This window comes from Cavenderia fasciculata, assembly GCF_000203815.1.
Source record: "Cavenderia fasciculata unplaced genomic scaffold Scf_EUAJFUG01CK1KI-5, whole genome shotgun sequence".
In the NCBI taxonomy this organism is placed as follows: Eukaryota; Evosea; class Eumycetozoa; order Acytosteliales; family Cavenderiaceae; genus Cavenderia; species Cavenderia fasciculata.
Window position 1 is genome coordinate 1 of NW_004457637.1, and position 23,962 is coordinate 23,962.

At 32.3% G+C, this 23,962-nt stretch overlaps 11 protein-coding genes across 11 annotated transcripts; 3 read left to right on the top strand and 8 right to left on the bottom strand.

Annotated features, from left to right (window-relative positions):
- Positions 1 to 16: 16 nt before the first annotated feature.
- DFA_10631 (uncharacterized protein) lies at positions 17 to 415 on the top strand (the record flags this gene model as incomplete). Its single annotated transcript, XM_004351222.1, has 1 exon — positions 17 to 415. A coding segment is annotated over one exon (399 nt), but the record flags the coding sequence as incomplete, so codon positions are not given.
- Positions 416 to 506: 91 nt separating this feature from the next.
- On the bottom strand, positions 507 to 3,159 carry DFA_10632 (SPX domain-containing protein; the record flags this gene model as incomplete). Its single annotated transcript, XM_004351223.1, has 8 exons — positions 507 to 518; positions 596 to 1,175; positions 1,236 to 1,879; positions 1,947 to 2,102; positions 2,163 to 2,203; positions 2,359 to 2,527; positions 2,650 to 2,984; positions 3,006 to 3,159. 8 exons carry the CDS (start codon positions 3,157 to 3,159, stop codon positions 507 to 509), a joined length of 2,091 nt encoding a protein of 696 aa, XP_004351275.1.
- Positions 3,160 to 3,373: 214 nt separating this feature from the next.
- DFA_10633 (uncharacterized protein) lies at positions 3,374 to 4,085 on the bottom strand (the record flags this gene model as incomplete). The annotated part of the gene is made up of 2 exons (XM_004351224.1): positions 3,374 to 3,912; positions 4,025 to 4,085. The coding sequence occupies 2 exons, from the start codon at positions 4,083 to 4,085 to the stop codon at positions 3,374 to 3,376; spliced, it is 600 nt and encodes a 199-aa protein (XP_004351276.1).
- A 618-nt stretch (positions 4,086 to 4,703) lies between these two features.
- Positions 4,704 to 6,676, bottom strand: nae1 (amyloid beta precursor protein-binding protein 1; the record flags this gene model as incomplete). Its single annotated transcript, XM_004351225.1, has 6 exons — positions 4,704 to 4,863; positions 4,937 to 5,150; positions 5,225 to 5,415; positions 5,482 to 5,983; positions 6,075 to 6,428; positions 6,538 to 6,676. 6 exons carry the CDS (start codon positions 6,674 to 6,676, stop codon positions 4,704 to 4,706), a joined length of 1,560 nt encoding a protein of 519 aa, XP_004351277.1.
- A 221-nt stretch (positions 6,677 to 6,897) lies between these two features.
- senp8 (sentrin-specific protease 8) lies at positions 6,898 to 10,116 on the top strand (the record flags this gene model as incomplete). The annotated part of the gene is made up of 6 exons (XM_004351226.1): positions 6,898 to 7,016; positions 7,077 to 7,493; positions 8,521 to 8,646; positions 8,690 to 8,887; positions 9,016 to 9,904; positions 10,108 to 10,116. 6 exons carry the CDS (start codon positions 6,898 to 6,900, stop codon positions 10,114 to 10,116), a joined length of 1,758 nt encoding a protein of 585 aa, XP_004351278.1.
- Positions 10,117 to 10,212: 96 nt separating this feature from the next.
- On the bottom strand, positions 10,213 to 10,338 carry DFA_10636 (uncharacterized protein; the record flags this gene model as incomplete). Its single annotated transcript, XM_004351227.1, has 1 exon — positions 10,213 to 10,338. One exon carries the CDS (start codon positions 10,336 to 10,338, stop codon positions 10,213 to 10,215), a length of 126 nt encoding a protein of 41 aa, XP_004351279.1.
- A 113-nt stretch (positions 10,339 to 10,451) lies between these two features.
- DFA_10637 (uncharacterized protein) lies at positions 10,452 to 11,534 on the bottom strand (the record flags this gene model as incomplete). The annotated part of the gene is made up of 1 exon (XM_004351228.1): positions 10,452 to 11,534. The coding sequence occupies one exon, from the start codon at positions 11,532 to 11,534 to the stop codon at positions 10,452 to 10,454; it is 1,083 nt and encodes a 360-aa protein (XP_004351280.1).
- A 334-nt stretch (positions 11,535 to 11,868) lies between these two features.
- On the bottom strand, positions 11,869 to 14,033 carry triA (BTB/POZ domain-containing protein; the record flags this gene model as incomplete). Its single annotated transcript, XM_004351229.1, has 5 exons — positions 11,869 to 12,175; positions 12,246 to 12,659; positions 12,732 to 13,761; positions 13,844 to 13,920; positions 13,987 to 14,033. The coding sequence occupies 5 exons, from the start codon at positions 14,031 to 14,033 to the stop codon at positions 11,869 to 11,871; spliced, it is 1,875 nt and encodes a 624-aa protein (XP_004351281.1).
- Positions 14,034 to 16,347: 2,314 nt separating this feature from the next.
- DFA_10639 (uncharacterized protein) lies at positions 16,348 to 16,793 on the bottom strand (the record flags this gene model as incomplete). The annotated part of the gene is made up of 2 exons (XM_004351230.1): positions 16,348 to 16,471; positions 16,717 to 16,793. 2 exons carry the CDS (start codon positions 16,791 to 16,793, stop codon positions 16,348 to 16,350), a joined length of 201 nt encoding a protein of 66 aa, XP_004351282.1.
- A 1,569-nt stretch (positions 16,794 to 18,362) lies between these two features.
- DFA_10640 (uncharacterized protein) lies at positions 18,363 to 19,075 on the bottom strand (the record flags this gene model as incomplete). The annotated part of the gene is made up of 3 exons (XM_004351231.1): positions 18,363 to 18,405; positions 18,873 to 19,026; positions 19,063 to 19,075. 3 exons carry the CDS (start codon positions 19,073 to 19,075, stop codon positions 18,363 to 18,365), a joined length of 210 nt encoding a protein of 69 aa, XP_004351283.1.
- A 321-nt stretch (positions 19,076 to 19,396) lies between these two features.
- DFA_10641 (Mast cell surface antigen-1) lies at positions 19,397 to 23,902 on the top strand (the record flags this gene model as incomplete). Its single annotated transcript, XM_004351232.1, has 4 exons — positions 19,397 to 20,585; positions 20,675 to 22,040; positions 23,216 to 23,236; positions 23,701 to 23,902. 4 exons carry the CDS (start codon positions 19,397 to 19,399, stop codon positions 23,900 to 23,902), a joined length of 2,778 nt encoding a protein of 925 aa, XP_004351284.1.
- Between the last annotated feature and the right edge of the window lie 60 nt (positions 23,903 to 23,962).

Genomic DNA, 23,962 nt, shown 5'->3' on the forward strand with positions numbered 1-23,962 from the left:
GTACGATTGCACCAAGTTTGCCGATGATCACCCAGGAGGAGCAGAGACCATTGTCGATGTAGCAGGACAAGACGCTACCAATGATTTTGTAGATACTGGTCACTCTGAAAAGGCTGTAGAAATGTTAAAAGATCTATACATTGGTGAATGTTCAGATTCTATAAAAAGATTTAGTAAATCCTATAAAGATGAAATCACCAAATCAAATATTACACCAGTTGCACCAGATACAACCTCTTCTTCTACTACTACTACTACTAAAACAAATGAATCATCCAATTCATCATCTTCTCCATCTCCTTCTTCTCCTTCTACCTCTTCATCTTCATCCAATTCAATTTTAAATTATTCAATTATTGGAATGATTGTATTAATAGGATCAATTGGAATTTATCATTTATTAAAAAAGAAATAAATTTACAACCTTTTTTCTTTCTTTCTTTCTTTATTCTTCAACATCATCATCAATGTCATCATTATTATCAATAATAAAAGGTAAAGGAAGATCACGAGTAGCTCTAAATTTACCACAATTATTGATATGTTCATTTTCGAGACGATAGATATTCCATTGACCACGACGAAGAATTTCTACAATACCAATGACAACGACCAATTTGTAGCTAGGTAGAAAAGTGGCAAGTTGTGGAAGAGACTTTGTCATGGTCCAAGTCATTCTAAAACCAAAGTTGCTAACGACTGCAATATAATAGACAAAATCTGGACTATACATTCTCTTTTTACGTAATTGTACCGAACCATTTCGAATTTGAATAATGGACCAATCCATAAACAAATCCCACCAATAACTATAGCAACTATTACAAACTGCACTAACCAACCAAATAATTCTCCATGGACTTGTCCATGAAGTTGAATAAAATGAATCCATCGTTGAATTGAAAACTACAATGATTGAAATGAAATATTTTAAAGCATTTCTTAAATGTACAAAATCTCCATTACTATCTCTATAACGTCTTAGACATTGTAAAAAACGCCAAGTTGCTGGTGCCGCCGATATAAATGGATTTATATATCTTGCCCTCTTTGAACAAATAGCATCAGTCGGTGAATGATAAACATCTGTTGTATAAAAACATATAAATTGTGAAAATTGTACCAATACTAAAACCAATGATGATAATTGATCACCCATAAAAAAATGTGAAAATCTAAAAGGAAATGAAAATGTAAATTAAAATGATATGATTTCTATTTTTTTCTTTACTTACTTGACAGGTTTTAAAGGAGCAATAATGACTGTAAGACAAGTTTTTAAAAACCATTTTCTTAAATTTAATTGAAAGAAATTACCAGGGAATAATAACATTATAAGATAAATTCCCAATAGAGCAAGAGGTAGGTATTCTGCAGGAGGAAAGAATGGAAAAGGGAAAAATACATCACCATCTTGACTTAGACTTAACCACATATAAAAACCAATACTAGTAATCCATAATACAGCCATGACAGTTACCGATTGAAATACTTTGGCAAAATTTAATTTTGTTTTACTAACTTCGAAAATAAAACTATAGTGAACGTGAGATTTTGTCCAAATGTAAAGATCCACACCAAACATAAAGCACCAAAGTATCAATAGACCAAGTGTACTATAGAGATTGTAAACGGTTGAAAATCTAACAAAATCTTCATATTCTCCAGTATACAATATATAATAGATGAGTATTAAAATGGCACTTGTCCAACCAACACATATACCAGAGAAAAATGATGATCTATTTGATGTTCCAATCGTTGGTCTATTCACCACTATATTGGTAGTTACATTTGCATTTGAATTTGGATGTCTATTTCTCATTTGTTTTCTTGCATCTCTAATTTTATTATTTGTAAATAATTGTGAATAGATTTTCTACAAAATAAAAATAAAAAAGAAAAAATTAATAAATTATTTTATATAAAAATATATTTTGATTTACCTCTAGGAGATTTGAAAATTTATCAATCAATTTTGAAGATTTAAATTCATATTGATTTAATCTAGTCAATATACGATCATTTAAATTTAATTCTAAATTCTTTTCTGCTTTTTTTAATATTTTTATAAATCCTGTATAATTGAAAATTTTATAATTCTAAAATGTAAAAAGTTAATATATATAATATATATTTTAAATTTTGTTTAGCTTAATTACTTTGAGAAGATTTAAAAATTTATAATATTCTAAAATGATTTCTTTTAAAGTAAATTCATCATTTTTTAATTTTTCCAATTTAATCCAATTTTTTGCCTTATTTTCAAGTGGTAAGAAATAATTATTTATAATCTTGTCTTGAACATCTTTTGTTATTCTTTTAAATAATTTTTTGTTGATCTATTTATATTATTACTACTACTATCTATATTATTATTATTATTATTATTTGCACCATCTTCCAATTCAGTTTCATCATCTTCAACACCCAATTGATCCATTTGAATTGAAATGGTTTGAGATTCTAAAGTTTCTTCAGTTTCTTCCATTTGATTCATTAATTCTTCCTTTTCACTCTTACTATTCTTATTTTTTTAATTCCTCCTTTGGATTGATTTCGAAGTTTTGTTAAATATTCAACTTGAGTATAAATTTGATTAAAACGATTGATTGCTTCCAATTCTCTTTCCTTGTAGAAACCATTCACTTTTTCAGCTTCACCAATACAAAGTTGAATAAATTCTTCTTGAATCTCTTGTAATCTTGTTAGAGTGGTTTTTGTAAATTGATTCGATTGATATTGATTATACAGCGATGAATCATTATGTGATTGCATTTGTTTTTGATTAATTAATAATAATTGTAAATCTACTGGATTTGGTAATTGTTGTTGTTGTTGTTGACGAGGTATTGGTGATGATGGTGTTGTACTTGGTAATGGATTAAAAAGATTACTCTTGTTTAATATTATACTTGAATAAGTTCTTTTTAATTGACCAGAAATATTATTATTATTATTATTATCTTGTTCATTTTCCAATTCTTTTAAATTATTATTACTACTATGATTACTACTACTATCGTTATTATTTGATTTAATGATAGATTCAATTTCAGATTTAAATCTCTTTATATTTTTACGAAGTTGTTTGTAGGATACATATTTGTCCTTCCATTCAGGTACTTGATTATTCTCTAAATACTTTCCAAATTTCATGATAGATAGATAGAAAGATATATCTAAAACATAACAATTGTAATTGTAATGGTTCGTTTTTTTTTGATGATGGTTGTGTGTTGTTGAAACGTTGTTGTTTAAAAAAAAAAATCACAAAAAATTTCGACAATCGCGCCCGACGGACTTTTAGACCTTCATTGAATTTTTAGATTTTTTTTTTTTATTTTTAGTTTTTTAAAACTTTGATTTGATTTTAGAATAAAGAAATAATAATAGCAATAATTGGAATAATAATTGTTGGAATTAAATAATTTCCATTATTGTTGTGGATTGGATCCCAAACTTGTTGAGAACGAGAAAGGATGATGGTAGAATTGTCAACCGAGTTGATAGAATAGAGGGTCAAGTAGAGTGGGGTGGTTTCATTGGTAAACTTGTTGTTGATAGAATCAAACTTTTTAGTAAAATTAGAGCTTGATGGTTCAGTGACGGTACCGTTAATGTAAAAGTGGGTGGCATTTCTACTCAATGAAGAGGCTGGAAGAGTTACGTTAAAGTCGTTACCAGTGGCTGATCTATTGGCAAATCCTTCAAGAGTGACCAGTTCTACTTTGGAAAGGTCAATAGCGGGATCATTACCTAGTGAATTTAGATTGACCGTGTAAACAATCATCCATTGATCATCACTACGATCAATAAATTTCAAGTATGATGTACCAGTAATATTATTCTTTTGAGCTGCTGTTACTCCTGGACTTGCTGTATTATCCCATGTTCCTGATGTTAAATAATCTAAAAGAGGAAAAAGAAAATTAAAAAAATAAGAAAAGAAAAAAGAAAAAAGAAAAACAAGTCGTTAATATATTGAATCTTTTCTTTACTTTTATTATTTATTTATATGTACCAGCATTTGCAAATGAAGAAATGAATAAAATGGATATTAAAAGAATTAAAGCTCTAAACATTTTTTAGTTTTTTGTTTGAAAAAGAGAAAGATTTATAATAGTAGATAAAATTATTATTATTATTATTATTTGGATAGACACAAAGAATGAATTTAAAAATCATTGTGATTGATCAAGATGTGATGATAGGTTCAAAAAAAAATAATAATAATAATATTATTTATTTATTTATTACCCCCATACAAATACAAAAATTTCCCTCCTCCTCCTCCTTCTCCGATCAGATTTGATTTGATTTAGTCTCCCTATGAAGCTTGATCAAAAAACCCACCCTACCCATCATATATGATATGATATTATAACCCACTTGATTTGATTTTTTTTGGTTTTCATCAAGAGGAGGGGGTCTGTAAACCCAACTCAATTGATTGGTGGAAAATGATTTGATTTGCAATGGTGCTATGCATGAATTTTTTTGTTTGTTTGGGTTATTATTATTATTTTTTTGATTTATTTTCTCTGATCATGTATGGTAGAGGGGGTATAAAGAGTAATGACATTTAAAACTATATGATATTTGTTTTTGATTGGTTGGTTTGTTTGTTTTTGGATATTTGATGATGATCACAATTCCAACCTACTACTAATTAATATATATTTATATTTATCTTTATCTTTTTAGAGTTTGAAAGGAGTGGCAGTACTATTGATACCGTTAAAAATAAAGGTATTATTTAATGGTACATATTGGTGTGTAATCAACTTGATCACTTCTTGTGATGTAATACCACCCATCAAAGATGCAATATTATGTAATTCACTATTACCATATCTAATTCTAAAGAAAAAAAAAAAAAAGAGGGAAAATATTAATAATCTATCTATTTTTTAATTTTTTTCTATCTATTTACATTTCAGTAATATAATCATCTTTAACAATAGTTGAAGAAATTGAGATTTCTGAAAGAATAGTGGCAAGAATTGATTTCAACAATGGTACATCTGAATCAACATCTTCATCACTAGCACCTGGATATCTATTATGTGTTTGATTAAATTTCTCAACTGCACGTAATACCAAATAGAAATTTACATTTGAATTATTATCCATTTCAATTTCACTTTCTAAATTAAATTAAAAACAAAATAATAATAATTAGATCTAATCTTTTTCTTTTGTTTTTTTTTCTTTTACTTACGAATAACAGAAGTATTTGGAATAGTATATTCATCATTTAATGATCTATATCTAATGATATTAATAAATCTTGAATTCTTTGCAAACTTTTTAATCGAATCTGATGGAATTGGTTGTCTATTGGTATTTGATACAATAGATTCTACCTTTGTATTAAAATCTTCCAAATCTGCATTTGCTTTATCATGATATCTAAAGTAAATATAAAATAAATAAGTATTTCTATTTTTTCTATTTTCTATTTCTATTTATATTTACAATTTTTGAAGAGTAACATAAGTAATAGTATCAGAAGTTAAATCTGGAATATTACCAGGTAAAGGTAAAACTTTATGTTGATCAACAAATTGTTTAAGGGCAGCAGCCAAAACCCAGAAATCATCAGATTGTTGATTAATGTTGGAGGTCTTTGGATCATTGAGGATGGCTTCAACTTCAGATGGTACACGGGGTGGTTGGAGGTACTTGAATAGACCCTTTACACCTTCGTTAAAGTTTTCTTCATCACTATTGTGTGATTTTGATATAAAGAACTTTTTAAATTCATCCTTTTCAGCTCTGGTCTCTGGCATCTTTCCATTGTTCTTTTCATTACGCCATTCCTTGAGGAACTTGACCAACAAGAGAATATATGGTACATGTGAATGTTGTTGTGCATTCATGTTTGATAAATCAACATTATCAGATTCAACTTCCAATTCTTTCCATGGATTATAAATTCTTAAATCATCCAATGGTGTATCTGGTTTTGATTCAATTACTAAAAAAATAGAAAAAAAATAGAAAAATAGAGAGAATTAGAATTATTAATATATTTTTCTTTTTCTTTTTCTATTTTTGATTCAATTTACTTTGATGTTCAGGAGTAACAATTCTAAGATAACCAATATAACCATAAGAGTTTACAATTAAAAGTGGAATATTGTTTTCATAGAGGTAGGCAGCAAGAGTGATCAAAGATTGTTCGGGGAGTTTGTTGGCAATGACCAAATCAAAGTCTTTGAAAAAGGTGATCTTGTCAGAGATGAGTGCTACTGGGTCTTCCTCGCAACTCGATCCCTTGACACGGTCATTCAACTCTCTCAAGTACTCTGATACTTTGAGGGCACGAGAATGTCCCAAACAAGTAGTATCCAAAAAGAAATTATTTCCCAAATCTGATGCTCCAACCTTGTTACCATCAACTACTGTAAATGCTCCAATTCCTTTAAAAAAATAAATAGAAAATAAAGAAAAAGAAGAAAGTATAGAAAAGAGAAAGAGAGAGTTATTAACTTTATATATAATCAAAGATGTTTATGTGATTTAACATACCTGGTAATACCAAGTTCTTTAAAGTTTCAGTACCAGTAGCGGTACCATTGATCAAACAGATATGAGACTTTTCTAATTTAGCTTGACCATCTTCACCCCACAATCTAAGTTGTCTATCATATTTCTCAGTGTCTGTCATTGTTCTATTTGTTCTATTTAGATATATACAAAATATATACAAATACTATCTATACAACAAAGAATAAAACTAAATAAATTATGTTGAGAAAAACAAGAAAGATCTTTTGTTTGATGGGTGTGTTGATGAAAAAAAAGGAAATTAAAATTAATTTAAAAAAAACAGCAACTTCAAAGAAGCAGCCATCTAGAAGTGCTCATATACATACATACATTAACAAAATGTCATCAGACCCATTAGTATTATCATATGGAGATACATCATTGTATCAATCAGATATAGATATTCTAAAACAAAGATATCAATGGTTAAATGATGCAATCATTCAATTCTTTTTTGAGTATGAAGTCTGATTAAATTGATTAATTCAAACTTACTTATTCATTCTCTTTTACTTTAGATACTTATCAGAAGAATCATTTAAAGAATATTTAGATAGAATATGTTTTATGAGTGCAAGTACAGTGTTTATGTTACACTTTATTCAAGACGCTAGTGTCAGTGGTTTAAAAGATATAATTGGTGGATTGAAATTAGATTCAAAGGATATTGTATTTATACCAATTAATAATAATCAAGATCCAAATGTCATTGCTGGTGGTTCACATTGGTCTCTGTTGGTATTTATCAAAGCGTTGAATTGTTATTATTACTATGACTCATTACCAAACTCTTCAGAGGGGAATAGAGAATGTGCATGTTTAATTGCAAAAACATTGTCTCCTTTATTACTACCACCGACGATGAAATGGAATGTGTCATCAATGTTTAAAATACGTCAAGCTCCCAAACAATCAAATGGATATGATTGTGGATTGTACCTATTGTCAAATGTAGAGTATTTATCATCACAAATTATAAAACAAAAATTAGACACACCCAAAGACAGATATACTATAACAACAGAAATAGAAGAATCATTAAATAATACTACAACACCACAATATATAACAAACAAAAGACAATCTATTTTAAAATTAGTCAACGATCTAATAAATTCTAAAACTAAATAAATGAGTTTTGTCAGGTAACAATAACAACAATATATAAAACGAATATATTAGTTGGGATAAAGGAGTGAAAAAGTCACTATTAATCATTCCATTTTTAATCAATCAACTAGTTTTAAAATGGAAATTGCACGGGTTCAATTTAAATTAATAATTAAAAAACGAGGTAGGATAATTCGGTTGTTCGACTTCCTTTAATAAATAGTGGATTCCTTGATGTGTTTTACATTGATTGGAGGGGGTTAACATTTATAAATGTGTAATGCAGAATTCTGTGATGGAAAAAAAGGGGTGACTTTGGTAACAATGAATAGAGTCGTTAAATTAATATTTGCCATATCATATATATTTTGATGGTTAGTAAAACCCCACCCATTATGTAGTACTTAAATAAATATATATCTTTACAGATGGAATTATTAAATAGAGTTTTTTTTTTTTCAATCAAATCGCAACATTGATTGCGCCAGGTCTTTTAAAGAATGCAATTCTTGTTCGTAGCAAAGAAGAAGCATGGTCGGGTGTAGAGAAATAAAGTGGTATTTCATGAAATAAAAGGTTTATGATACTATTAAATATCATAGTTTGAATAATATTAGATTTTTATATAGAATTAAGGATATAATTAAAAAATATTAAATTTAAGATTTAAAAAATTTAGGATCTTTGATTTGTAAATTATTTCTAAATTTAAATATATTTATATTTATTTAAAAACATATAATTTTTATTTAATTATTTTTTTCAAAAAATTTTCACCGCTCTTGTGATCATCGTTCATTAACTTTTGTTTCATTCTTGAACTACTTTGTAAAACATCATTTATAAATGTAGGGCTTCTTCACAAACCACCAATGATTCCATTAAACACGACCCATCTGTCAAGTATCTTGACCAAGTCAGAGCTTTGATTCAACTCGACAAAGCCAGGGCCACCAACCTAAAGTGCATTGTCGTAGGGTCAGGTCCATGTGGATACAGTTTTGCACATACAATATAATAGCACCGACTATCAAGACTGTACCGTTATTATGCTCGAGAAAGGCTCTTTGGAGTATCGCGATCATATTCGCAATGGAAACACACCTTACGACGCCGATCCAGAGAAAGAAGCAAAGGTAGAGATAGAACCCGATGGACTTAGTGGCTGTTTTCAACATGGTGGTATCTATCGTCTTGGTGGCCGTAGCACCGTATGGACGTGTTAGTGTCCATTCCCCACCTATAGCCCCGATCCTATGAACAATGAGCTTCGAGGATTCCCCCAAAAGCTCTTTGAGGAGATCCTTGCTCATAGTGAACAGGCCAAAGAGCTTCTTTAGTCTATAGACTCGATCGTATCCTCGAGGATTTCCAAGTCGAACTATCTGCTCAACTATTGGACTCGGCCAATTGCAATGTCGTTTGCATGTTTCACCAATTAAAGTCTGACATTGAGAAGGAATTTGGTTCCATTGTCAATACCCGTCATGCATTTTCCAAGTATAACATTGATGACGTCGTCACAATGATTTTACAGTTGGTATCAACAGTCGAGAAACGCACCATCCTCCACAACTATACTAGTCATGCCATGACTGAGTTTGCCAATGCCGTCGCTCTCTACCCATGCAGTACCTGGGACTCAATGCCAAAATCCCAGTTGGTCTCAAATATTTTGAATCGACCAGTGGATCTTTCAAAAGATGACATAGCCTCATTCAACGAGGTAATCAAATCCTGTTCCAATCTACTCAAGTCATCAGACGGAACAAAACAATTCGTCATTGACGAAAAGCAATTCGTTCAACTTTTGCCAAAGAGACAACTGTCTCTATTTTTGGTGACCAAACTTTCACAAACCGTAGATGGTGGTTTTTTAGTCACAATCAACGACGACCAAGATCCATTGGTTTTGGATAACCAAACAAAACTAATTTTAGCTACCGGTCCCTTTCCAGCTACCGACCTCATATTGAAATCATTCCCACACTTGAGTGACATAGTCGGAAAGGATTTCTCTTCCCATAGCTCGTCATCGGTCATCTTCAGAATCAGAAAGAACAACCACCAAACCCAATCTCGATTGCTTGAATTCTTGAAAACACTAGATGATAACCACGACAATATGGAAGGGTTTTATCTTTCAGGTGTTTTCAAGGACGGAACAAAGCCACTAAACGAATGGCATGCTCAGTTGTCCGTGATTCATCCCGGTCGCAATGGTCATGTCACCCAGGTTTTTTTAAACAAAAATGTACCAGGTGGCCCATCCTCACTGAGCAATACTTCATATCCCAATTATATCTATTTCAACTTTTCGGTGTTGGGGGAAATCCTAACCCATCATTATCGGGAGTTTCTTGGGTTGGGCATCGAAAACACAAAGAATAGATACACCTATCATAATGAGACTGATTCAGGCTCTTTAAGATTGGATAGGTGGGATAAGATTCTCAACCTATTCCTCAAGAGGATTGGTCCACGAAGGAAGCCTCTATCCAATTGGAGACGATGATGACGAAACGATCCAATAGCTCGCGGTGCCTACAAATATGATGGAAAGTTATGTCCCGTTGGTACCGACCACCAACTGAAATCGGTACCCAATCTGTACCTCACAGGTGCTGGTCTTTTACCAAATGGTGGATCATTCAATCCGACTCTTTTCATTTCTACAATGGCCATCGATAATGCACACAAATTGATCAAACGATCAAAAGAAAAGAATAGATCAAGTAAATAAACTATTACTATTGTAATAAAATTTATATTTATTTAAAAGTTTAAAAGAGAAGGGTTGATAAAATAGCAAAAAAGATAAAGATCAATCCAGTTTCGATGATTGAGGAATTAGAACAAGTCATAATATTTTCATTACCAGCAGTTTCTTCACATTGTAGTTCGGGATAGTTTTGAGCTGGACCAGCGCAAACACTCTTGGCACACATTTCAGAGGTGCACTTTGCAAAACAAGACTTGGAACTCAAGGTATTGACAACATTGAAATAGACTACCGAACATTTGTTTTCAATTAAACAGTTGGCATAGTCAAGGCTAACTGTTATACATTCGGATCTAGTTTCGTTGGTGGTTGCCAAGTTTGAGACACACTTGCCTTGAGCTTGGTCACCACCAGAGCATAGACATTTTTCCACAGCGTTGCAATCATCATCATTGGTACAGACACTGTTGGATGGAGTATCTGGGATTTGAGCACATACATTGCTTTGATTGCAATAGAGACCTTGAGAAATATCACAAACAGTGAAATAACTACCAGTATTGGAGCATTTGGAGCCGGCTACACCTTGAGAGAATGGTTCCATGCAGATACTGGAGGTAGTGTTGACGGGGCTACACACTAGATTGATACCACATTCATCTCTTGCACTGCAACTTTCACCGAGTGTCTGAATAGGGATACATGTTCCATTTTTAGCTGTGCAGAATTGACCTGGTGGGCAACTATTCTCAACCGGGATGCAGCTGGCAGGTTGAGTGCACTTGGAGTTTGTGCATTTCATAGGACTATAGCATTCATAGTCTTCTGTGCAATCATCACCGTTTTGAAGATAGTTTGTTGCTACACAAACTGAAAAGGTACATGAGAGCCAAGGTGTGCAAGATTGAGAATCTGTGCAAGCGCCTCCAGCAGCGATGTATTCAGTACAAACTCCAACGTTTGAACCAACAATATCTTCTTTACAGTATGAATTGATACATGTAGAATTGGTATTATTACAAGCTGATCCAAGACTGACACAATCTCTCTGTTGCCAAGCATATGGACCCTGGCAAGTCTCACCATTTGTCAAATTAATTATACTTGAAATGACCAAGATAATTAAAACTTTTTTGAAATACATCTTGTTGTTGTTGTTGAAGTTGATAAAGAGGAGGAGGAAGATAGATATATATTTGTTTAACCACAATTGTAGGAGAAGAGAAGATGACCATCTTTATTTATATCTGTTTTAGAAACAACAAAAAAGAAATGAAGAAATTAAAAAAAAGGTATGAATTTATAGACGTGGCATTCAGGAGATTAAGATCTTTGTAAACCCTTCGCTCCTTCTACTTTATGAATTCATTCACCCAGGGTAATAAAGGTGATCAGACAAACTTTATTATCTAGGAATGGTGTCTCATCAGTCAGTCGATATTATTATTATGTGAAATATTTGTTTATTATTTATTAATTTAATTATAAATAGTATTTAATTCGACCAAAACACAGAAACTATCACCATAATGAGAGTATTTATCCTTTTGTAAAGTTTCGAGTGATACAAAACGAGGCCAACCCCAAGCACTATCGAACCCTTCTTCAAACAACTTTTTATAATTAAATTCGATCGACTCTTGGAATCTCAATCCAATGATACTGGCAGTGACACTCATTGCCAAAGGTTTTAATATCTTTGAACCAAATGCTAAATAAACTGCTAATTGTCCTTTTTCTCTTTCTTTTAATTGTACGAAAAATTCTCTATCTTTAAATGTAAATCTAAAATAAATAAAAATAAATAAATTAAATTAGAATAATGAATAAATTATTATTTCTATTTTCTATTTACCTTTCTAAATTTGCAGGTAATTTTATATCTTTTCTAACACGATAAAGGAATTGACAAGAATTTTCTGGACCAAATTCATTACCACCAAAATTGTTCAAAGGGATGATTTCATTTGTAACTTTGGAAGTATCAAATGGTTGAGTAATGGCAAGTAAAAATTCAATGGGATAGGGACGTTTTCTAATGTTACGAGGTCTTTTGTAATGATAACCCAAAAATTGGAATGGTTCACCTCGATTGGCTTTCATGATACCTCGCAACAACCCAGTGATATCCTTTTCAGGAACAATCTTTAAATTATCCAATCTTTCAAATGCATCTCCAATATTCATATTCTCCCATCTAATCAATGGTAATAATTTGTTTAAAAGATTTTTATCCAATGATTCATCCCATTCTTCATTTTGATCTCCTCTAAAGAAAATTAAATTAATTAATTAATAAATACAAATAATAAATAATAATTATTATTTTCTTTTTACATACTGTTCAGAATAATAATAATCATCATTGGCAGAATCTTCTTTATCATCATCATCTGTAAATTCATCATCAAAATCTTCACTATAACTAGATTCATCGTCGTCGGAATCATCGTCTGTATGACTATCACTTCTATTTAGATCACCAGTTTCCTTTTCAACAATTGATCCACGACGACTACTACAACGACTACTACAACTAGATTGATCTCCATCCATATCCTTTTTCCTATCGTTGAGATGATAGGTTGCACTATTTCTCTTGTTGTTTTTGTTGCTATTATTTTGAGCAGCAGATGATGGGACACTGTTGAGGATGTATCCACTATTGGTTCGGCACCATTCCACCATACACTCGAGGATATCCAATTCTTCGAGACGCAGACCATCGTTTCTCAACATATCGCAAATGGTCTTTTCGGACAATGTTAAAAATACATCAGAGTAGAGCACCAGGGGTGCATACTGTACGATAAAGGCACGTAGGTTGGGATGGATGGCTTCAACGTTGATCATGTTGCGGTTGGCAGAGTCCCAGAGCAACATGGCATTGTCAAGGTCTGGTTTGTCCATAAACGACGTTGCTGCTCTATTCATAATACCCAATGCCAAATCTTTACCACGATTCAAACCCAACAAGTCACAATATTGATAGATCGAACCAATGATACGAATGTCAATGTCTAGATCCAACACACCAATGCATATGTAACGTAGGACGACATAAAAGACGTCTGGTTCCACACCTTCGAGTGTAATCTCCTTGATGGACGATTCTTTCATTGAAGACATAAACATTGCCTTGAAATATTCACTACGCGATACCAACATGATCTTGCTTGCAAAAAAGCGACGGTCTCTCACCTTAAAGATAACATCACTAAAAGGAGGTGGTTGGTCGTCGTCGCCAAGTAATATACCAAATGTATTGATCAAATCTTTTGATAATTTAATAATATCTTCTTCATGTGCTCCTCCTCCATCATCATTTGATGATGTTAATGGTGATCTACTTAATTGAAAATCGGTAGTCTCTAAAAAAAAAAATAGAAAAATAAAATAGAAAATTAATAAATAAATAAAATAACAGTAAAATAGATCTAATTTAATATTTACTTGTACTTGAAGTAGATTGACTAAGTTGTTTGGTATTTGATGATTTTTTTGATCCATTTCCATTAAATGATATTCTCCTAAATTAAAAATTGGTATGGTTAATAAAAAGAAAGTAATATATTTAATTTAAAAAAACTACTTACATTAACGGAGAATCTCTAACACGAGAATCAAACTCCATAGTTGACATATATATATATATTGAATGTGTTAATTAGATATATTTTGAAATTCTAATAAAAGTAAATTAAAAGTTGGGATTTGTATATATTACAATCAATCCCCTTTTTTTGTTGGTTTGGTTGTTTGTAAAAGAGGGATGATAGATAAAATAATTAATTTAATAAATGAATATTAATTAATTATTCAAATCAAATTTTTTGTTGTTGTTGAAATGTTGATTGATTGATGTTTTTGTGTGTTAACACACTCTTCTCTCTCTTTCTCTCTCACACCACAGTACAGATAGATAGTGTTGTGTTGAGTTGTTTTTGTTTAGATTAAAACTTGTAAAGATAATTTCTAGAAATCTAAAAGATATAAGAATGAATGAGTTGAGTAAATGGAGTTTTTTTTGGAAATGATGATTAAAATTAGTATATTTACAAATTATAAAATTATTATTAATTCGAATGAAAATAAAATAAAAAAAAAGAATATAATATATTATATAAACTAAAAATAAAAATGAATGAATGAATGAATGAAATTATTATAAACGTTTAGTTGAACGAATAAATAGTGAAATGGAAAAATGAAATTGAATCATAAAGCTGCAACCAGCCAACCATATCACGATTTCATCACTCTCTTTCTCTCTTTTCCTCTCACTCTCTATAAATAATTATCATAATGATAAAACTGCTACTGCTGTGCACTACCCACCACCACCACCACCACTATTTCTGCAGAACACACACAAACACAAACCACACGAATAATGCAAAAATCATTAGACCATTTAACAATGTATCACTAATAGCACTATATATTTAAAAAAAATTTAAAAAAATTTGGACAAATAGACAGATGGATAGATAAAATTTATGCCCACTTTTCGTCAAGTGCGTGTGTTTGTTGTTGTGGTGAGTGAGGTGTGTGTACTGCGCAGGTGTGGAATGAACACATACGACGATACCTACCTACCTACCTACCTACCCTCTCTATATATAATATTATATTATTATATATTTTTTGTGATGGATGATGATGATGAAATTGTTATAGCTTGCTAAAAGTTGTGTATTGTAAACAAAAAAAATGACAAAAAGTGGGTTAAATTTGGAAGAAATCTGGAAACTTTGACTAGTCACCCCAACACCACCGTTTTCCACTCTTTTGATTTGTGATTTGTGGTTGTAAAAGAAATAATATGTGTGCGTACTTATACCAGTCAACCAGTATCCCGAAATGAGGAAAGTGGAAATAAATAAAGTGTGTGTGTGTGTGAGGTAGGGGGAAGATGACGATTATGATTATTGGTTGATTCAAAAATGATAATAATAATAATAATAATAATAATCATGATTGCTGGATCGTCGATGGTATGTGTAGTAGGATTTAAAAACAAAAAATGATATATAATAATTTTAATTCTGCAGATGAAAATTATGGGGGGTGATGATTAAAAATAGAATTCCATGCATGGATTATTATGATGATGATGGAGGAGATGTGATGAGGTGTCTCTATGAATGACGATCGTGTATCAGAAATGGTAAAGTTGGTGTCTGATGAATCATTGAAAAAACCTGTAGTTTAAAAAAATTGGTTTGTTTGGATTGATCAATCAATCCATCCATCCGTCCATCCGTCCATAATTCTTTAAAAGAAAATGAATTGGATTTTCCAAATGTATTTGACACCATCTATTGTGATTGCAAGCATCCATATATCAAAATAAATTTCGAAATGTCCATCCATTTCCAACCAAATAAACCATGTCACAATTATAAATTTACCAACTACTCTTGCATGTGCAGTTAGTTATTTTTACCTTTTTGTTATTTTTTAAATATAACTCTTTGTTTTTACAATTTAAAAAATAATAATAAATGATGATTGTGATTGATTGATGATAGAAGAGAGAGAGAGAGTGGAAATCCATCTCTCCAGACCAAGGTTATGGAAAGATAATAAACTAATCATTCTACATAAATCTTTACATCTGTGATGATCGGTGGATAGATAGATAGAGGAGGTACTTTTTACTTTTTTTTTTGATTGATCAAAATGATAATGATTGGTGTTATATTGATATTGATTGATGGAGATGTGATAATGATGGGAGTTGAGAGTTTGGACCAAACTACGACTCTATTTCTTGTTGTAATTACCTTTGTTATTTTTTATGTTCAAGAAATCCAATTAAATAAATAAATTAAATAAATAATATCTACTTTTTTTTTTTTTCGTAATATAATAATTAAACAATTTCCTACCCTACGATTCTCTTTCTATTTTTCTATAAATAACTACTATAGTGATACAATGTTTTTGGGTTTTTAAAAAATATCTGTTTTGATGGTAAAAATACAGTCTTGGATGTTAGTGATGATATCTTTTAAATTTAGCGAGGTTGATGGTGATGATGATGATGATGCTGGTGATTTTAAAAAAATAATACTACTAATAATAATAATAATGGCACAAATTTAATATTATAATATATATTTTTAAAAAAAATATGATAATAATAATAATAATAATAATAATTAAAGTTAAAGGAGTGTCAAATCGACACCAAACAATACCAGTAGTAGCAGTAGTAACAACAACAACAACAACAACAACAACAGTAGCAAGAATAGGAACAACAACAACAACAATAATCGCACGAAACTATTGCTTGTTTCTTCTTCTGACCATCATACCCAACACCCTCGAGACTATTTCTCTCTCCAGCTATATATTCATGCATCATATTTGATATTTGACCACCATGACACATGATATATATCTTTCAAGCTTGATCAGTCAAGTCAAATCACTTCTTCTCCTCCCTTTTGTTTTAATCGCTCACAACACACCCACATATTTTTTTTTGAATCCGTTTCAATGTGTCACAAACACACAATTAAATAATGAATGATTACACACACACAACAATTGTAATAATTATAAATATTAATATTAATATTGAACTACCCCCTATTAATCCAGTCGGTTCTTTTTTCTTTCTTTCTTATCACCTACTCCTTTATCTGATCTGATTATTTTTGGTTATGGTTGACCACGGCTATTATTATTGTTATTCTATTACTATTACTATTACTATTATAACTAACCTTATGTCTGTCTATGTTGTTGTTGTTTTAATATATTTATATATGATGTGTCTCGCGATGATGATAATAGATTTAAAACATCTTTGAACAATAATAACAACAACAATAATGATGATGACACTACACTAGTCTATCAACAATCCTTCCTTGCTTGTTAAATTGAATTTATAAATAAATTTCAATTATTATTATTATTATTATTATTATTATTGTTAACAAAACACCCCTACTTAAACCATCCCTTTCATCTTTTTTGTTCTTTTATGCTTGTTGGTGCTTGTTTGTTAAAATAATAAATTGCCAATTAAATAATAAAGTGTTGGACACCAATTTCTTCAATCCATTTCCACCTCCTCCTCCTCTTATCTATTTTTTTTGTGTTGTATGAATCACCTTAATAATTTGACCATTAGCATGCCCAACCAGGTGTTCCAATTCAATGCGATGCATCAAAACTGACTCGTGGTGTTGTGTGAGTGTGTGAGTGAGTGTGTGTTTTCTTTTAAGTTGGTGACAAGTGGGCATCAATGGGTGGTGGTGGTGGACGTGGTGGATAAACTGTTGAAAAGTAAGAATACGTATGGAATGTACAGGAATGGAAATTAAATGAATCGGTTGAAAAATAGATAGATAAATAGATGTGATTGATTGACTGACTGAGACTATCTTGTAAATCTATTCATTGTCAATGTTTCTCATTCAAACAACCGAAACAATATAACCATATGATATGATTGAGATGTGTGTGTTGGCTAGTTAACTTGTCGACTGATATATCAGTCAATAAATATATAAATAAATATTGATGACTGAACCAACATATGATCACTCCTGAATTTGACCTCTTACCTGTTTTAATTAAATAATAAACAAGTACTAATTATTCTTGTTTCTAAAAAATGATTTTTAAAAATTATAATTAGAATGAATAAATAAATAAATATATTTATAATATATATATATAACTAACTAATATATGTTTAAATTTATATTTATATTTATATTTATCCTGTTTCCTGTTTCCACTTCAAAGTGTCATGGTAAACATTTGGTTGGTTTTGATGGTGACGGTAGTGATGGGGGTGTGTTGGGTTTAAATTATACTTACCAATAATAGAAGTATGTATATTGTATTCCGTTGTTGGGGGGGGGGGGGTTGCTGTTGGTGAACTTTCAATATTAAAAAAATTGGAAAAAGTGATGGAAAACCAAAAGGGTAATATTCTTCATTATCAATAATAATATGTATGTATCGATCGCTGGTTGGAGGTGACTCTATAAATAAATTATAATTAATTAATTGGATTGGTATGGGTATTGGTATGGGTGTAGGTGTAGGTGTGTTAACAACATACATACTGAGACTGACGATCATCATCGTTGTGATGTGTTTGATTGATTGATTGATTGTTAGATGGTTTGATTGGATTGTACAAATCATCGCGATTGATGATCGAATGCGTAAGTTATACGCGTAACATGTTGTACCACCAACCATAACCAACTGCCATCTTCTTCTTCTTCCATTATTTGACTTTATTTCTTCACAGCTAGCTTGTAGAGCATCTTATATGGGTAATGTCTTGTCTTTTGTATGTTGAAAGATTGATGAATTATTTCTATTTTTGTCATAACACCTCTTTGTTCACACACACACGCACACATATATTCACACAGATACATCTTCAACCACACACTCTCTCTATCTCTATCTCTCCCACTACCAACAATATGCGAATTACTCATCCATTTCAAAACCATTACTTGTAAGTTCAGCAGACTGAACTTGTGAAACAATGAATGATGATGATGAACCAACTATGATGTCTCCATTCTTTATGATATATTGAGATGACTTTGAACGAGCTCCTCGTTGATAGTTTGAATTATCTAATGCTTTGAAAATGAAATGTATCTCTAATTATTCTTTACAATTTCTTGACATTCTATAAAAGTTTAATACAATAATGGTCATTGCCTTTTACGAGTAGACAATAGTAGTTAATGAGTAAACTAAAATTTCCCAAGTGGACATGTTCAACAAGCTTTCATCAAAGAATCGAAAATTCAGCGAACCATTGGATTTCATTTTTTTATAAAAGAGCATTTTTTGGCACGTAAATTCAATCATTCATCCCATCGATCTTTATCTTTATCGTATCTCTCTCTCTGTAATTATATAATTATCTATTCAAATTTTGTACTTTATTTAAATACTATATCCTATACTATCTACTTTGTTTAAAATACTATTATTATTATAATTATGTTTGTATCAAACTTAATAAACAAATTTGGGTCATCTGTACCAACCGTACCACCTTTGGAAAAGGAAGGTAACTATTACTACCATTACACACGTATGGAGAAACGGTTGGCATCTACACCAATACCAGAGGTTGGTTTGGTGACCAAGTATGTGGGTACGAGCAACACGACGTTTGCATTGACCGATTTCGATGTAAAGGTAGAGTTGAGCGACGCCGCTTCGGTCAGTGTCTACACCCAACGCTACAAGAACAGTGCCACTACCCCAGTTGAAGCCGTCTACAAGCTGCCATTACCACCCTTTGCAGTTGTCTCTAATTTTGTGGTGACCTATCAAGACAAGGTGCTATCAGGTGTCATTCAAGAAAAGGAGGAAGCTCTCAACACCTACTCTGACGCCATTAGTAACGGTGGTCAAGCCTTTTTAGCCGAGAAGAGTTCCGACGGATTCTTTTCAATCTCTATTGGTAACTTGCCACCCGGTGACGAGGTGACCATCTCTCTCACCATCGTGTCAGAGGTTGGAACACGTCTCCAAGACCTGCACTACTGCTTGCATCGCTTCATGTTCCCCAATTACAACTTTAACTTCAACTTTGAAATCAAGGTTGCTCTGACCACCAATATTGCCAAGATCCATGCCGACAATTTCAAGACGTATACTACCCGTGACGGCAAGACCGCCTCTCTCAAGCTCAACACCACCACTCGTCCAGCTCACAATGTGATTGTAGAGATTACACCAGAGTTTGATGCCAATCGTCCAACCTACTTTGTCGAGACTGTCGTCGACCAAAAGGAGAATAAGAGCAGCAGTGCCTTGGCCATCAACTTTTACCCACAGTTTAAGCTCGAACCCGAAGATATCGACCAACGCTCTGAAATCATCTATCTGCTCGACTGCAGTGGTAGTATGAGTGGCGGTAGCATTAACAGTGCCAGAAGTGCTCTACAACTTTTAATGCGTTCACTCACTGAAAACTGCAAGTTTAACATCTACCTCTTTGGCAGTAGTTTCAAGTCTCTCTTCCCATCATCGGTTGAATACAACGATGAAACTCTTGCAGAAGCATCTCGTTACATTCAAACCATCGATGCTAACCTTGGTGGTACCGAATTACTTCCACCCGTAAAATCTATCCTTGCTTTACCATATGATTCAAAATATCCTCGTCAATTATTTATTTGTAAGAAAAGAGATAGAAAAAAGATAAATATTAAATATTAAATATTAAATATTATTATTTACTAATCTATTTTTTTAAATTTATTTTAGTGACTGATGGAGAAATTAGTCAAAGAGATGAAATGATTGATTATGTTGGAAAGGAATCAAATACTACACGTATTTTTACTTTGGGTATTGGTGGTGGAGTTGATAAGGAATTGGTGGTTGGTTTATCCAAGGCTTGTATGGGTTACTATGGATTCATCAAGGAAAACAAGGATATGGAAACTGAAGTGATGCGTCTCTTGTCGATTGCCATGGAACCAACTGTTGCCAATGTCAAGGTACACTGGGGTGACTTGGATGTCGTCCAAGCACCAAAGGTCATCCGTCCTATTTTCAATCACGAAAGAATGATGATCTATGCCTTGTTAAACAAGATGCCAACTCAAAGCTCGTGTCCCATCAAAATCACATGTGACGGTCCACAAGGCACCGAATTGTCATTTGACTTGGAAATTGATTTCACCGCTGCCAAACATGACACCAACACTTTACACACCCTCACCGCCTTTGAAATCATCAAACAACTTGAAGAAGAGGAACGTAAGAGTCTAGGCGGCAAACCAATCAACAAGGACAAGATTGTAGAGCTTGGTAAGAAATACCATCTCGTGTCCAAACACACTAGCTTTGTTGTTGTATCGGAATCTGACAAGGTCACCACCGACACTATGGCTCAAGTACAAGTCATGAAACCTACTCCTACTCCTGCTCCTATCCAACCACAACTTCATGCACGTGTCCATGGAAGTGCAGTCAACTTTAACTTTAACCAACAACAACAACAACTCCAATCTCAATCATACCCAATTGCTCCAGGAGGTGCTCCACCTCCACCACGTGCACCAAATTCATTCTCTTTTGGTGGTGGTGGTCGTGGCGGTTCTACTGCATTGTTTAGCGCACCATCTCGCTCCATGTCCCCTCCCATGTCCCAATCCATGTCCCAATCCATGTCAATGAACACTAGTGCCTGTCTACCCCCACCCCCTTCATTTGGTCAAATGCCAATCTCCTCAATGTGTGACATGTCCTTTGGTCCACCACCTCCACCTGCACCACCCTCCTACAATACTAGTACGGCCTGTCCACCACCACCACCACCAGGTCACTCTTCTTCTTCTTATTTTGGTTACTCATCTCCATCGGCTCCAGTGTCGTCAGATGCCCTTCACACTCTATTGGGATTACAAAAGGCCAATGGTAGTTGGATCAAATCATCCGTCACCTCTGTCACCATCCCCAATGCTCCACAAGAATTGGAAGCTCTCTTGGATGTTTGGACTACCCTCGTTATCATTGCTCACATTAAGAACAAATTCGCATCCCGCAAAGCAGAGTGGGATTTGGTTCTCGTCAAGGCTACCAAGTTTGTTAAATCACAATTAAACAAGGCTGGTCTATCTGACAAGTTTGATTATTTTGTTTCAAAGTGTTAAAAAACAAAAAAAAAACAACAATGTTGTAAATTAATAAATAAATAAATGTGTGTTAAATAATACAATATAAATAATTGATTATATGATGGTGTTAATTTAATGGTTCAGTTATTAATATTTTTAGCGTACGATAAAGAAAAAAATAGATAAAGAGTTTAGTTGTCAGATATCATATCACTTGCAATCATATTCAAAACCAAAAAACAACCTCTCAGTGTTCGATGAGTACCCCCATCAATATGACCGTGTCATTCGAACTGTCAAAGCTAGATTTGCTGTCAAACAAGATTCAAGGCAGTTAATCACTCATCTAAACCATCTATCGGAAAGAGAGTTTCCAAGCCTTTTCAACCTATTGTATTATTGGAACCAAAAGGTTGAAAGAACTTGTCGCTCTTGTAAACTCTGCTCTACATAAGGTGATATGAATATCTTACGATATGCTGTAAACATTTTTCTTATACTTGTTTAAATTTTTGAACAGTCATATACAGATTTAGTTGGGCACTAGTGGTAGTGACAGAGATGATGTATAAACATTTTACCCATTAGTTTCATTTCTTCCCTAAATGGAAATTACACTTATCGATTCCAAACTTCATTTTTAGGTCCACTCCATTATGCAACCAACAATCAAACAAATGTATCAAGAATCAAAATCCATCTAAACACAGCTATCATAGTTTCAAGGTAGAGTAGTTAAAAGTATTTACTTTGATTAAATGATAGCTGTGTTCGGTCAGTAGACCCATCAATCATGTCAATCTAATTCGCAAAGTTGGAAGGTAGTGACAGCGGAAAAGATCAATTGCAGGTCCAAATTTATATTAACAGCTTGCTTTACATCAATCAAATATATCAATATTCAAGGCAGAGTAACTAAAAGTATTAGGATCAACCCGAGATAAAGAAATAATTGCAGATAATTAGGGTTAAAAACATTTAACAAGGTTTATAAAGAAAAATATATACAAGAAAACCTTGCAATTGTAAAATTAAAGCACAGAAGATAAATATTCTACCAACCGAAATAAATCTTGGCTAAAGCTGATAATATTGGAATAATAATTTCGGTGATGATTTGGATAGGTCCACGGTACTTGTTTCTTTTCAAAAAAAAAAAAAGTTATATTAATATTTTTGAAAGATTAGGTAGTACTAGAGTATCGTAAATAATAATTACTTTTTTCTAAGTGGATTGATAGTTGTTGGTTTTTTGGGGTTTGTTTTTTTGAAATCATTCTTTGACAAGCAATTTCCTTTGGCGAACTTGAGATTTAATAATGTTTTTTTCATCTTTAGATGCTGAAGAACCAACTTTAGTCTTTGATGGTTTCTTTATTTCTTTGAGTTCAATAAAACTATGGTCAAGTTTTTGTTGTAAGGATTTGGTTTCCCGAATGTTGTGTGGTTGAGACACATCTTGATGAATGAATGTTGGATGTAAAATTTAATATGATAAAAATGGAGTATTAGTTTTGTAATTCTGCTTGTTTAAAAATTAATACGGCACTGATCCAATATGTAATGTAAAACCTGCCGGAGAAAGCTGAAGGGTTGTAGAAAAAAAAGAGAATTATTAATAATAATAATTATAATTTAAAAAAAATTGCTACACTTTTTTTTCTTCAGTCGAAGTTCACGTGAACTACATCGTTGTGTGTTCGTATGGCGTGATGGATTTTTAAAACATTCATCAATTTTCATTCAAATTTCAATTGAACAGCATGTTGCCTGTGAGCGTGGGGGTGGACAATACTGTTGCTTGGGAGTGCTAATATTTTCTCCATATGATAGAGCCACACCTTGGTGGCCATCCCTTTGTGGGGGTTAAATATATATGACATCATTCGTTTTGGTTTCACACCTGTTTTTGGCAATTAGGTGGGTGGGT